Source organism: Pseudoliparis swirei, chromosome 4, assembly GCF_029220125.1.
Source record: "Pseudoliparis swirei isolate HS2019 ecotype Mariana Trench chromosome 4, NWPU_hadal_v1, whole genome shotgun sequence".
NCBI classification, from domain to species: domain Eukaryota; kingdom Metazoa; phylum Chordata; class Actinopteri; order Perciformes; family Liparidae; genus Pseudoliparis; species Pseudoliparis swirei.
This window is the reverse complement of record NC_079391.1, coordinates 30,985,571-31,000,865: the sequence shown is the minus strand read 5'-3', so window position 1 is coordinate 31,000,865 and position 15,295 is coordinate 30,985,571. Positions and strand designations below refer to the sequence as shown.

General features: G+C 42.9%; 1 protein-coding gene and 1 long non-coding RNA gene across 3 annotated transcripts; one reads left to right on the top strand and one right to left on the bottom strand.

Moving 5' to 3' along the window:
- Positions 1-213: 213 nt before the first annotated feature.
- slc35c1 (solute carrier family 35 member C1) lies at positions 214-4,577 on the bottom strand. 2 transcript variants are annotated; one of them, XM_056413443.1, is made up of 3 exons: positions 4,511-4,577; positions 2,692-3,206; positions 214-1,558 (listed from the first exon to the last, which is right to left on the bottom strand). In XM_056413443.1, exons 2-3 carry the CDS (start codon positions 3,173-3,175, stop codon positions 975-977), a joined length of 1,068 nt encoding a protein of 355 aa, XP_056269418.1. In that variant the 5' UTR covers positions 3,176-3,206; positions 4,511-4,577; the 3' UTR covers positions 214-974. The 2 variants fall into 2 exon arrangements, with proteins under 2 accessions (XP_056269418.1, XP_056269417.1); XM_056413442.1 differs by lacking the exon at positions 4,511-4,577 and having other exon boundaries at positions 2,692-3,760.
- Positions 4,578-4,695: 118 nt separating this feature from the next.
- LOC130193105 (uncharacterized) lies at positions 4,696-5,926 on the top strand. Its single transcript, XR_008831513.1, has 2 exons — positions 4,696-4,769; positions 5,291-5,926. It is a non-coding gene; the product is annotated as an uncharacterized LOC130193105 (long non-coding RNA).
- The last annotated feature ends 9,369 nt before the right edge of the window (positions 5,927-15,295 follow it).

The window sequence follows — 15,295 nt, the reverse complement described above, 5'->3', positions numbered from 1 at the left end:
CATCTCATCAAATCTAATTTGTTGTCTCAAAAACAAGCAAAAAACAAATAAATGATGTGATGTTTCCCGTCAGTGGAGGAAGATTGTTTTTGTCACGGTGAGGCACGAACGTACGAGCTCGGTTTGACAAACAGATGAGCCGTATTTTTTTATATCTTGTCCCAAAAATAAAGAATGTAATTAAACTAAATGATAGAAAGTCAAAACATTAAATCCATCTTTTAAATTTGACGTCTATTAAAAAAAAAAGATCTTTTATTCATCAGTCACATCTCATTATCAAACTCGTTGATTGCGATACAAAAATAAGTATTGCACACAAAAAAAATATTTAAATGATAAAATTGTGGAGTGCCGTGACTTTAAATGTATTTTTTTAATGAATCATTTCGTTGTTTAACCCTGAACGTCCCTGTGAATGAGAACACTTTTTTCTCATTCGCGTGTTGTCCCACTGACACAGGGTTTTGGTTACGTTACCACACGGGATACTACAGATCCTTCCAGAGGCCACCATGGAATCCTTAAAGGAACATACACATGTATGTTCCACACAGCCCACAACACAATTTATGGAATCATAATTAATATATTTATTTAAGTCACTTTTTGTCACTATAAGTCTCCAATAACCCAAATATGAGTAAATATACCCTCCCTGTGAAGAAAAACACGCTGGACCATATAAGACACGTTATTCAACGTTTCAATCAACGCAATTGTAAAAAACAACAAATAAAACAGGCCCACAACGCATGTGAATAGCTTTAAATAAAAAAATATATTTATATTACAAATTCCTTCAGGCCGCAAATAAAACTGTATAAAACCACAAGACTATTCCATCGACTCCACGCGAGCGTCGCTTCAAGTCGCCGATCGGCCGCGCGCCAACTCTTGTATTATTTCACTTTTTTCCCACCACACAGATAAAAGTTAATAGTTTAAAAACAAAAACAAATGTTTTAAAAAAGTTACACTCCTCCACCGTCTTCCTCCGCCTCCAGCAGACTCTCCTTGGCCGAGTCCGGAGGCGTGTCTCTGTGGGGGGCCTTCTTCATCTCCAGGCTCTTGACCCAGGTGTAGGCCGACGAGCCGACGAGCACCATCATGTTGCTCGTCCACCACAGCGCGCTCTTGCTGGACGAGTTGTACACCACCGCGATGACGGTCTGCGCGCACGCCTTCGCCGTGCCCGACACGTTGTGCGTGAGCGGGCTGGTGAACTTGATCTGCAGGCCGGCGACGTAGCCGATGGCGAAGCCGAACACGCCGCCGAGCGTCATCACGCCCCAGAACCCGAGGTGGCCGATGCGGCCGAAGGCGGCCAGGCGGCTCAGGTCCCCGGAGATGACGATGAGCGGCAGGAAGAGGACGCAGGCGTTGACGTTGTTGTAGTAGGACAGCTTCCAGATGTTTCCGTCCACCGCCGGCATCACCTTCTTGGTGAAGATGGCGTTCAGGGAGACGCAGGCGCTGGCCAACACGCCGTAGAAGACGCCCGTCCAGGAGAGGGTCCCCGTCAGGCCTTCCTGGTCCACGCCGAGCCAGAATCCACCTGAGGGGCACGGACACATGCAGGACGGTGAGCGCAGGACTCGCCGACGCCGACACGGCTTCGGAACTGGGAGAAAATCCCTGAAGCCAGGTTCCAAAATATTGTCTATGCCTTCCAGGATGATGGAATGTTGTTTAAGAACCCGATTAATGAAGGCCGACTCGACCCGAGTCCAAGACAAGTCATAATGTGTTCTCAACCAAATGTAAATCCATTTGCATCCGTTTATTAGCTGACCCCAAAAATCAGCAAACTGATGTTCTTATATTTTTTTTGCGTGTACGAAATAATCTTTTGTCTTTATTTTATTTATTTTTTCCATCTGACGCTCAGTGATGTTAGTTCTGCACGGTCAAGTGGATCCAGTGACTTGCTGGGAATGGGAATAGTGTTAAAGTTAAGTAAAAAAAAATGTTACAAAAATGCATTCATTAATTTGTGTCACTTTTTTAAATAACATACTTTTTTTTTTTAATCTTGGGGGGTTTGGTGAAAGCTATACATTTGTTTCATTCGTTTTAAGACAAAAGGCTCAAGTCCAAGTGGAGTCACGTGTCATTACAGTTAGTCGTCATATAGTTTTATCGGGCCAAGTACAGTCATAGTCACGTGACTCGAGTCCACACCTGTTTGGAAAGGAGGTGTTTAACAATCATTACAATGTCACCTTCGCCGTGCCCCTCGGGATACGATGCATTATTACCGTCGCATTGAAAATGCGGAAGGTTATGTTTTGATCGCTGTGTATTTATTTGTATACGTGTTGCTCGCATAACTCAAAAAGTATTAAACCGAATCGCATGAAATTTGGTGGGATGATTGGGTATTATCCGGGGATCATTTGATTAGATTTTGGTATTGATCGGGTCAAAGGTCAAGGTCACGAAAAGGTCAAAATCTTCTTTTTACCATTTTTATCCAATTGGCATGCAACTAATGCCAACATGTTCATAATTCAATGCCCAATCTTGTGATGTGCGACGGTATGCACTCTACCGAGTGCCCGTTCTAGTTTAAGATAGCGTTTCAATTTGAACCTTTGACTTCAGACTTCAAGAATGGAGAAGAAAAAGGAGACAAAAAGAAGTATAAAACAAGAGAAAGCAGTGCGTCACAGTCCCCTTCCACCGTACCCAGGATGATCCCGCAGCAGCCGACGGCCTGCAGCGAGGTGGTCTGCTTCAGGATGACGTAGGACAGCAGCACGTTGAACACGGTGCTGAGCGAGCGGCCCACCGTGTAGAAGGCCACGCCCACGTGCTTCAGGCACAGGTTGTTGAAGGTGATCATGCAGATGAACACGACGGACAGCGGCAGCACCTCCCGGGACGTCTTCAGGTCGAAGCGGACCGCGGGGAAGTCGATGAGCCCCGGGCACAGCCGGGACAGCAGCTGCATGAGCCAGCACAGCGCCACCGTCACCAGGCACTGGTAGAAGGTGATGAGCAGCGGCGCGTCCAGGTCCCGGTTGTCCAGCAGGTAGTTGTTGAGGAACACCATCGTGATGGAGACGAACCAGTACGCCGTGACCACGGCTCCGATTCTCACCGCCCGGAAGACGAAGGTCTCGCCGCTGGGTCCGCCCGGGTCCGTCGCGTCCGAGCCGGCGAGCGCCATCCTAAAGATGCCGGAGCGCTTCAGCTGCGCCCTGTTCATGGAGACCGGAGGAGAAGGCAATACGAGTAAAACCGCCGCATTTACACGAGCTACCGTGTAGCTACAGGACGCTACGCGGTGCAAAACATTACGACTTCCGCCAACAGCAGAGTCGAGGCTACTTCCGGTTTCACTTGTATGATCTTTTTCAAAATAAAAGCACGTCGGTCCAGAATCTACGCCCGACTGAAAACGGAGGTGCGGAACAGTAGTTCCGCAGCTAAATGACATTTGCCATTATAAAAAGCATAATGACGAGTTAAAATGCAACGTTAATGCAGCAAAAATGAATCGAAACTCCTGCTTTTACATGACGTCAATAATATGTGGACACAAATACAAATAATAATAAATAAAAACATACATTTGTTAATATCAACCATCCGCAGCTAAATGACATTTAGCATTATAAAAAGCATACTGTAGAGTTAAAATGCAAAGTTATTCCACCAAAAATGAATCGAAACTCGTGCTTTTACATGACGTCAATAATATGTGGACACAAATAAAAATACTAATAAATAAATAACATACATTTGTCTATCAACCATGATTTTGTGTTTTAAAACTCTATATTAAGCTGTCTGGGGCAGTTTAGCAGTAGAAAAGCAAATGGTGTTTTCAGGGCAGTTGTCAAAATTAGTAGATTGTAGATTTTGCCCGACTGTCAGTATCGTAATTTCAAAAGGACACATGTATTTTAATACATTGTCAGAATTCTGAATGATCATTATTGATAATTTCTTTTATTATGTGGGTGTCGTTTACATCAAATACAACAAACTAGTTTTTAAATTCCTCACTTTTATCTTGAAGGTAGACTCTGAAGCCAGAATCTCCTGGAGGTGATTACTTCCTTGTTTAAGCCAACTTAAAAAAAAAAAAAATTTTAAAGAGATACTGACCTTAAATAAATATGTCCAACACTTAACTCTAACTAATTGCTGAGTTCTTATCAGATGTGTCAGCCTGCATTTGATCTTTTTTCTTCTTCTTTCATCTCGTATCTAATCAATTGTTCGGTTTTAATGTAACCAAAACCACATAATTAGCGTCTTGTTTGTGTTAAAATGTTTGTTCATACCGGTTAAGTCGTCGCTCTTTATTTGATAAGTCCTGCACAGAGGAACACGTCTATCGGGACGTGTAACCTGCCGATTTATGATTCCGCAGGACTCCTCCCGCTAAGCAGCAGCACGGTGACATGAGCATTTCCTGGTATGCATAATCTCAGAGGGCAGTGCATGCAATAAACAACAGAAGCATATCTAGATGTTTTTAAGGTATCAGATGTACCTGTCTGGAGGGGAGTAGGCCTCCCGAAGGGTCTCCTTGTGTAAGCTCACCGGCAGCCAAAGGAATGCTCGTCTTCTACATATAGTGTCTCACACCGAGCAGTCCATGCCTCAACAGCAGCCTCGCGTTACCGAACCAGTTTAGGAGGAAACAAAGAGGGGAGCACCAGCTGCTCACGGATGACGGTTGTTTGTTTGTTATGCCAGATTTTCCGGTCCGGTCGGTCGACTCACGGGATGCAAACAAAGTCTACCTACAGGTACCAATACACACACACCCACACACACACACAGGTTTTTATTTAACTTAGGTAGCATCAACAGTGGGTCAGGAGGTTCAGTGGTGGAGGTGAGTGCATGAATGGAAAGTGTGTGTGGTATGTTGTAGTGACGAAGCATAGTCCACTAGAACCAGCCAAACAGGTTCTCAGGACGGAGAGAGAGAGAGAGACAAGAGGGCCTTATATATATATATATATATATATATATGTAGAGAGAGAGAGACACACATGTAAACATACACACACATATACACACATACATAAACACACATATACATACACACACATATACACACAAACATACATAAACATATTTATACACACACATATATACACACACACATATGTATAATGCACACAACGTGTTGTAGAATATACATGTTAAACAAAAAGTGAAATGTCTACCTCTATAAACCTTAACAAATGAAAACAAAACCACATGCTTTTTCGTTCTTGCTGTGAATTTAATATTTCTCTTCTTTCTCTTCTTTCTCTTTTAGTTTTTCGTATTGTTGACGGTCACATTACGAGTGTACTACCGCCTCTCGCCAGCAGGGGGCAGCAGACCACCAGTGTTGATGATGTGGCTGCAGGATCACGAACAGACTCCTGACATCATGACGTATTGCTGTTGCTCCGTGATGATGAGGATAATGTTCTATGGTTATGGGAATGAAACAAAACATAGTGGGAGATAAGATGGTTTTATACGAGTCAATGATCCATCAAACAACAACAACAACAACAACAACAACAACAACAACAGCTACCTGTAGGACATACGGTGTTGTAATTTAAACTCTAATCTTTTCTCATTTAAACCCCTCGATTGACCTTTTGACCTTCATCACCTGTCAAGCTTTTATGAAAACTAATACTACGCCATTAATACCCGTCAGTGGATCTGTGGACTTCTGTGGCGGGAGGAAGGCTTTTAAAAAGAACGACACTGAAGAGAGACAGAAAATAACCGTGAGATGCAATAAAAGAACCAGGAAGTCAAGGCACTCGGTCATCCTCCAGGACAGTGTCATGACCTCTTTGACCTCATTTTTGTAGTTTTTAGTAGCCTTTCTCGCTCTAATGCCCCTATTATCTGTCTAAATGCTGCTTTTTATTATTATTTTGCATACATATTTCTTTGTACTTGCATTTTTTCCATGTGCGTAAAAAAGTTGGTAAAAAAAGAAGTTTAACTTGCACTTAAATGTCCCGTTCAGACCTCGTGTCACGACCCGTCTTCGCTCCGTTTCTAGGCAACCGCTGTCACAGTACGCAACACGTCTCTCGGCTGTGTGTCGGCGGTGCCCAGGGACTCGTGTAGGAGCCCTCAGGCAGAACGTTGACCTCCAGCAGCGGCCTCCGAGGACACGGAGGCCGCGTGCCGCTGGATTCGGGCCGGTACTGCACCTCCATCACGGGGTCTCGACCCCTCATTGGGCTCCTTTTGGCTCCTCAGGCTCTGGAAGGAGGAGGCCCTGCTAGAGCCAAGTGTGCTCCTGACTAGGAGGTCTGACCTCCTGACCCTAACCTCCTGATTCTGACCTCCTGACTGACCTCCTGACTCTGACCTCCTGATTCTGACTCTGACCTCCTGACCCTAACCTCCTGACCTGACTCTGACCTCCTGACTCTGACCTCCTGACCCTAACCTCCTGACTCTGACCTCCTGACCCTGACCTCCTGACTCTGACCTCCTGACCCTAACCTCCTGACCCTAACCTCCTGACTCTGACCTCCTGACTCTGACCTCCTGACTCTGACTCTGACCTCCTGACTCTGACCTCCTGACTCTGACCTCCTGACTCTGACCTCCTGACCCTGACCTCCTGACTCTGACCTCCTGACCCTAACCTCCTGACTCTGACCTCCTGACTCTGACCTCCTGACCTCATCATTGGCCCCCTGACTCTGACCTCCTGACTCTGACCTCCTGACCCTGACCTCCTGACTCTGACCTCCTGACCTCATCATTGGCCCCCTGACCCTGACCTCCTGACTCTGACCTCCTGATTCTGACTCTGGCCTCCTGAGTCTGACCTCCTGACCCTAACCTCCTGACTCTGACCTCCTGATTCTGACCTCCTGACTCTGACCTCCTGACTCTGACCTCCTGACTCTGACCTCCTGACCCTGACCTCCTGATTCTGACCTCCTGACTCTGACCTCCTGACCCTGACCTGACTCTGACCTCCTGACCTCATCATTGGCCCCCTGACTCTGACCTCCTGACCCTAACCTCCTGACCCTGACCTCCTGACTCTGACCTCCTGACCCTAACCTCCTGACTCTGACCTCCTGACCCTAACCTCCTGACCCTGACCTCCTGACTCTGACCTCCTGACTGACCTCCTGACCCTAACCTCCTGACCCTGACCTCTTGACTCTGACCTCCTGACTCTGACCTCCTGACCCTAACCTCCTGACCCTAACCTCCTGACTCTGACCTCCTGACTCTGACCTCCTGACCCTAACCTCCTGACTCTGACCTCCTGACTCTGACCTCCTGACTCTGACCTCCTCATTGGCCTCCTGACTCTGACCTCCTGACTCTGACCTCCTGACCCTAACCTCCTGACCCTAACCTCCTGACTCTGACATCCTGACCCTAACCTCCTGACCCTAACCTCCTGACCCTGACCTCCTGACTCTGACCTCCTGACTCTGACCTCCTGACTCTGACCTCCTCATTGGCCTCCTGACTCTGACCTCCTGACCCTAACCTCCTGACTCTGACTTCCTGACCCTGACCTCCTGACTCTGACCTCCTGACCCTAACCTCCTGACCCTGACCTCCTGACTCTGACCTCCTGACCCTGACCTCCTCATTTCCTCACAGTTTTAGATTAAACTAGAACATGTTGTCACGCTTTTATGTCAGTAGAATAAAGACGAGGGCGCCGACTCCTCCCCCGTGACCTTGACCTCTTAACAGGCCGTGTCTCTGTGGAAGAAGAAGAAGCTACAGCACCAGATTCATTATTTATCGGTCCAGTAAAGTCTTTTTTTTCCCTTTTCTTCTCCAAGACCAAAAGACAACAGAGCTCCTTTTTACCAGAACCACTGGTTTTTATTATTGATGACTCGGCTATCGTTAAACGAGGCCGCTGTGACCGCCGCCGCACGGCTAACCCGGATGCCGGCACCGGACTACAGGCGACTGCAATGAATCATCCAGCAAGTGGGCCGAACGGATCCGAGGCCCGGAGAGGGTCCGCGGGGCGGCTTCGTCTCAAACACAGAATCCTCACCGTGGACTGAAGTCGGGTTCCCGGCCGCGCCGCCTTCCCTTTGATCTCCGTGTGGTCGCGGCCTCCTCTCTGCCCGGTCCGGGGAGGAGTGAGGAGCAGGAGGTCCTCCTCCTGGATGCTTTCACGACAATGGGCTGTGTTGAAGGGGGGAGGAAAGAGGGGAGGAAAACAAGGAACAGGATTGATGGACAGATCTATAAAAACCTAACGTCGAGTCACAGGCTGACCTCGTAATGCAGGTTTATTGAATCCAGGGTTAAAAATCGTAAAATTGCGATGACAACGGCAGTCATTCCAGAAACTTCATAAATTCGGCTACATTTTTGTCAACATTTGTTGTCTTCGTCTTTCTCGGAGAACTCGTGTGCAAACATGTGATACTGTGCATGCATAAATATCCCACAATGCAATACTGCAGGGGCGACAATGTTCATAATATATATATATATATTTTTTGGGACCTGTCGGAAACCTTTTATATAAATACATAATATAAAACAAAAATATATTATAAATATATCTAACTAATATATATTATATATATATACATAATATTTAATATAGAATATTATAATTATATATATGTATTATATATATATATCTAACTAATATATACATATTAAATATATAATATTATAAATATATATTTATATACAAATATAATATAACAAATATATCTAACCAATATAACATATTTATATATATAATATTATTAATATATGTAACTAAAATATATTATATATTTATATATATCTAACTAATATATATTATATATATGCATACTATTAAATATATAATTTTATAAATATATATTATATATATTTATATACATATATAATATAATAAGTATATCTAACCAAAATAATATATTTATATATATAAATATTAAAAATATATCTAACTAATATATATATTATATTTATATATATATATAATATTATAAATATATCTAACTAATATATATATATATTATATTTATATATATAAAGTTTTCCAACAGGTTACCATGACTACGCGTCTCCAGCCGCCATGGAGGCCCCCAGGTGGAATTTACGAGTTCATTACAGTTCAGTGCGTCCGAAAAGACACAACCTGCTGTTTACTCACACACACAGAAGGAATGTTGAATTGAGTATGATGTGCATCGTGTGCAGCACTGGGACACATTTAGAAAAAGATCAATCAAGAGCGATGACCGGGACAAGAGGATGGAAACTTGGCTCTTTGGAGCTCTTCATTTGTGTTGCTATGACACCGACTGAATATCAAGGGCTGGATTTGATATTTAGTGGAGTGTCATCGTCTCACAATGCATCAACAGAGCCATTATGAATCATCCCAGTTACAATTTTCTAATGCACGTTTGAGTTTAAGTGCTCACGACGCTGGCCGGCATCTCAGTCTTTTCAGTGCGTCTCAAGCCCCTCCCATGTGTGTGTGTGTGTGTGTGTGTGTGTGTGCGGGGTAGACTGAAGTCAAAGGCATTTAATTGAGAGGATGCTTCTTTGGCCGTCATGCACATAAAGCATCTCCTCCTTGTGAGACTTTTAGAGCCAAGAGGAGGAGGACGTCCTCCCCAAAAAGAACCAGAGGCCATAAAACATGGACGAGGAGCCGTCCTCTCAGAATTAAACGGCTCGGCGGAGTCATGAAGAAGCTCAGACGGCCATCGTCCTCTCGGCTCGGCAACATGAAATACAGCCTCAGTGTGTGTGTGTGTGTGTGTGTGTGTGTGTGTGTGTGCAGATGTGCCATTCGTCACCGCGAGGCCGACATGTTGGCTTTGTTCACCAGAGCCCCCCCCCCCCCCCACAAGGAACAGGACGAGTGCGATGACTCATCTTCCGGTGAGGATGGCAATGGGGCGGCCATTTTGTTCAGTCAGGCGGTCCATACGTCCTCTCGCTCTCTCAACCTCTCTCGACCTTTCTCTACCTCTCTCTCTCTCTCTTAACCTCTCTCCACCTTTCTCTCTCCACCTCTCTCTCTCCACCTTTCCCTCTCTTGACCTCTCTCGCTCTCTCTCAACCTCTCTCTCTCCACCTCTACCTCTCTCTCTCTTAACCTCTCTCGACCTTTCTCTCTCTCTCTCTCCATCTCTCGCTCTCTCTCAACCTCTCTCGCTCTAGACCTCCTATTGGGTCCATGTGAATGGTACAACTCGGTCAATGATAGCGTAAATAATACAATAAAATAAATAAAAAAGGAAACGCACCTGACGGGTCTCCAGTAAAACAACGTGGACCGGAACTTGTGGGGTTAGAAAGTGAACGAACAAAGGAAATCCACACGGAAAAGGAGGGTTTCTTTATTCAGAGGCAAGGTTCAAAAAAGAAGAAAAAAAAAGAAAAAAAAATCAATATTGTGAGAATTTTTTACTTTTTTATAAGAGACTGACTGATTAAATGAGAAATGGAGAACAAAACACGCCGTAATAGAACGAGACAAGAACAAAAGTGACAAATGTAATCAAATTTAATAAAAAAGTGTCAGTTGCAGCTGCCAGATGTATGAAAATCAACCTTGTTTCCCCAACTTTCAGGACAGAAAGCAGACCTGAGATGTCCGGGTGGTTCAGAATGTAGCAGAAGATCATAATAATACAAAATAAATCACCCAGTAAACCAACAGCATAGCTGTAGGACGCTAGCGGCCTCAGCACTGTCCCCTCTCTCTCGTTCCCTAAAGAAGGGGCGTCGCCACAACCCGATTGGCCGAGAGGGGGGAGGTGCCCAGCTGCTCTCAGTTCTTAATTAGCAGCTGGTCTCTCTGGCAACAGGTGATCTGAATAAACCCCCAAATCAACTCGGGGGAATTGCGAAGTTCAGCTAAAATTAACTGGGGAAGAGAAATGACATCAATTACCCAAAAATGAGGAAATGTCCATTTTGTGTTTGCTGCTTTAATTAAAGTCATTTATTTGGCCGATCGGGCCGCAACACGACGTGATGTTTTACAGTAGATTTATGAGAAGAGAGAAGAAGATGACTGAATATGTACCCGGCCTGGAAATATGTAGATTTTATGTAGGATATGAATCCCTCGTCAAGATGTGGACGAGCTCTTCGTGTCAGTGAGCGGACGTTAATTTATTTAAAAAACATTCACGACTCCGCTTGAGGCCATCAAACACCAGGGGGCATTTTATTTTCTTGCGATTAATTCATAATTCAATGTACTTTAAAAAAATGTTTTGTCATTATTGCATTCACACAGTATGTGAACGTTATTCCGGCGAATAATTTATTCAAATGTCGATTTTTCGCCGCTTTCTCATCGTTGTGCGGGACGGGTTAAGTTATATTCATGTCAGTATGACAACAACTCGGAGGCTTCGTAGTCTGAACCAAGATAGAAAACTTTATTCCTTCTTTTTAATCTCAACAAAGTCAGCACAGTTTCAGATCTACTCTTTCGGTTGTGATTTCACAATAAAAGCCCCAAACATATAATGTCCACAGATAAGTATGTTGCCACTTTAAGCTGCTGGAAATTCACTTTGGTTTCTGCCTTGTGTATACAGTATATTTAGTATTTTAGTATTTAGTATTTAGTTATTGTTTTTTGTGTTTTATTTTGATCTTTTATCTTTATTTATGCTCTGATGTGCTCCAGAAATGTCCCCACTGTGGGAATAATAAAGGAATATTTTATCTTATCTTATATATATGCTTGTGGACATTAAAAAATATGTATAATTAAGTAATGGACCTGGTCTATCCATCATGTTCTGAGTTTAGCTAAACTAGCTCCTCCCGTACAGTCGCACACGTCATGTGCTCATGCCTGCACGACAAAAGGTTCCAACATAAATTATCCATATTTATTATAATTATCTATAGCGATAGCAAATAACACGGTTGTAGGGTTTACTTCACAGGAATAGAATGGAGAGAATCACTCTAGATTTAGATTGGGTAACACTTTAATCATTATAACATTTATTAATGACGGTTACACTTCAGTTCATCCTTAGATGACTGTTAATGAAGCGATAATGTTTACTAATTACTATTAATGCTATAACTGATGGTATTTAACAGTGTAATATTGCACGTACTAACACTGTAAATACTATTATACATTTATATTAGTTGTTGATTTACAAATTATTAGTTAAAAATCTATAATCACTATTAGATAGATGGACCATTAACAGATTATTAACAAATAATATCAACATTAATAGATTACATGTTGTGTTAAATTATTTTAGATGCTTTCAGAAGTTATTATTAATATTAGTATATACGAGTATTGTTTAAAATAAAGTTTATACATGTGTTACAAAGTTGTACAAAGTGGTAATTATTGTTTAAAATGGTGTTTAAATATGCTTGAAATAGTATTTAATAACAACGTTGCAAGTATGATAATCACCAGTTGCAACTTTATAATAGTCATTCAAATATCGTGCTAATAATGAACCATTTACAAAGTGCAACAAATTATAATGTCAACCTTTATTTATTATCTCATTGTTTAACAGAATTTTCTTTTTTAACTAAGTTTAATTCTATTATTCTGTTGTTTAGGAGCTGCAGGGCGTCGTCAACGGCTCCGAGTCTCGTCTGCAGTTCCATATTTGGGATGTTTGTTGGAGGTCAGTGTGAGGTTGTAATAGTTTATTTTGATTACATCTGCAGAGGTCATATGTTTTAAATTAATACATATAGAAAGATATTATAATAGAAAATATTAGGGAGAATATTGATATTGTTATTAATGTATTATGAAGCATAGGGGTAATGTTTACTCTATGCAAATGTAAATGGCAAGAATTAATGTATGTTGCATGAGAGTGACTGTATGTTAGTATTATAGATTGACGAGGCCGGTTGAATTCCGTGAAGTGACTGACAATAACAAGGGACTTTTATTGTGAAAGTGACTTTAATGTGGACAATAACAAGACGGGACTCTTATTGTGAAAATACTTGTTTCGCGACTTGACCGGAAGTGACGTTTTGACCGGGGCCAGGGACATTGAGTATAAAACTCCGTGGATTAGAGAAATCGGGTCTCTTCCACAGGTATTCTCGACGCCGGAACGAGGGCGGAGGAGCCGAAGAAGATCACGATCGTGAGCCTTGAATGTTTGTTTTACACTTCCTGCCATTAAATGTTGAAGCCTGTTTTCCATCATTTGCGAAGTGCCCGGTTTCAGAACTACTTTACATCAGCTCCCAGGACGACAGCATAAACACAAACAATGCATCCGCTGTGGTCGTGAGCATATGTCCATGCCCCGGTATTGTCGTGAATACAGACATCCACCAAGAGGCATAGACAACGTTTACACACACACATTTTGACAACTCGCCCCAATTACCATGGCGTCAAACCAGAAAACCGGCTCTTGAAACGTACCAGAGGAAAGAACGGGGACATTTCCCGAGTGCCTTGAAAGTATCGAACGTCAACAACAGAAACAAACACCGGAGCCTCGTCTCCGGGGTGAAATAAAGATGTTTCCTCAGCGACAGGATGGAGTTTCTCCTCATTACCAAACTTCTGTTTTTATAGCTTTCTGACTTCAGCCTCCTTCTTTCTGGTTTGTGCAGCCCGTAAAAAAAGAGCTCATAAAATAAAAGTTGTGTTCACATATAAAGTTCTCACACAGACAGAGGTCACCAAACACACCCCGTCAAGAACGAGTGCTCAGACACGTTTTAAACCTGCAATTATTTATGCAACCGGCATTGACAAGACGGCCATTTTGGAATTTTTCCAAATGGAGGCCGGTTCCCAAAAATGTCGACGTTTCTTAAATTAACTCGGTTATGTCACCGTCTCTTTAGATTCTTTTAACTCGTCTTGTTCTGAGTTTTTTGTTTATAACTATGTGTTTATGATGTTGCTGCCTGGCTTGGCCACGAAAAAAGAGACTTTTGAATCTCAATGGTACTCACCTGGTTAAATGAAATGTTAAATAAATGAAATAAAATGCTGAATAATATGAATCCCCTCTGGGGTCACGTAGTAGGGGGAAATAACGTGACACGTAAATCTGTGTAAACGTCTGTAAAAAATAAATAAACAACCATTAAATGACATTTGAAAACAAGAAAACAGAGAATACATGAGTACGAGGTTTTAAACACGTCAAAGGCAGCAACACGCACAGTGAATTCCTCCTTAATTGGCTCCTCATCCCTTACATTGACTCCTCATCCCTTACATTGACTCATCGTCCCTTACATTGACTCCTCATCACTTATATTAACTGCTCATCCCGTACATTGACTCTTTGCCCCCTACATTGACTCCTCATCCCTTACATTGACCCATCATCACTTATATTAACTGCTCATCCCGTACATTGACTCTTTGCCCCCTACATTGACTCCTCATCACTTACATTGACTCCTCATCCCTTACATTGACTCTGTATCCCTTACATTGACTCATCATCCCTTACATTGACTCCTCGTCCCTTACATTGACTCCTCATCCCTTACATTGACGCCTCATCCCTTACTTTGACTCCTCATCCCTTACTTTGACTCCTCATCCCTTACATTGACTCATCATCCCTTACATTGACTCCTCATCCCTTACATTGACTCCTCATCCCTTACTTTGACTCCTCATCCCTTACTTTGACTCCTCATCCCTTACATTGACTCATCATCTCTTAAATTGACTCATCATCCCTTACATTGACTCCTCATCCCTTACTTTAACTCTTTATCCCTTACATTGACTCCTCATCCCTTACATTGACTCCTTATCCCTTACATCACCGCATTCCTCAAAGTTGGTCACCGGGTGAAATAACAATGATTTAATGAGTGGGCCGACCATGTGTGCACTCACATGTATAGTGTGTGTGTATATATATATATATATATATGTATATATACATATATATATATATATATAGTGTGAATGGGGGGTAAGAAGAAGCTGTATTCCCCATTATCTCGTGGCCAGGGCGGAGTTTCTGCTGACGCGGTGAAATATTGATGTGGAATAAATTCCCGTCTAATTAGAGTGGCTGAATTAATCGGGAAGCGTTTAATGAGCAGAGCTTTCTTTGCAGTGGAGGGTTTGATCCGAGCCATATGGCTGCTCCCTCCGATGTGCCCAGGTTCACAGGCTTCGACACGCTAACTTCTTTTTGTGGGAAGCTTCAATGAAACCGAGTGTCAGAAGGTAAACTGTAACAGACCCCGGGTAGTGTGAGGTACTTGTAATGGCATTACATAATTACTATGTCCTGTACTGGACGACTGTCATATGCCGATTTGT

Excerpts from the sequence above, each read along its gene's own strand:
- slc35c1 (XM_056413442.1), bottom strand. The coding sequence starts at position 3,445 with ATGTCATTTAGCTGCGGAACTACTGTTCCGCACCTCCGTTTTCAGTCG. Across the intron at positions 1,559-2,691 it reads CTGCTGCGGGATCATCCTGG|GTGGATTCTGGCTCGGCGTG; the intron begins GTACGGTGGAAG and ends CGTGCCCCTCAG.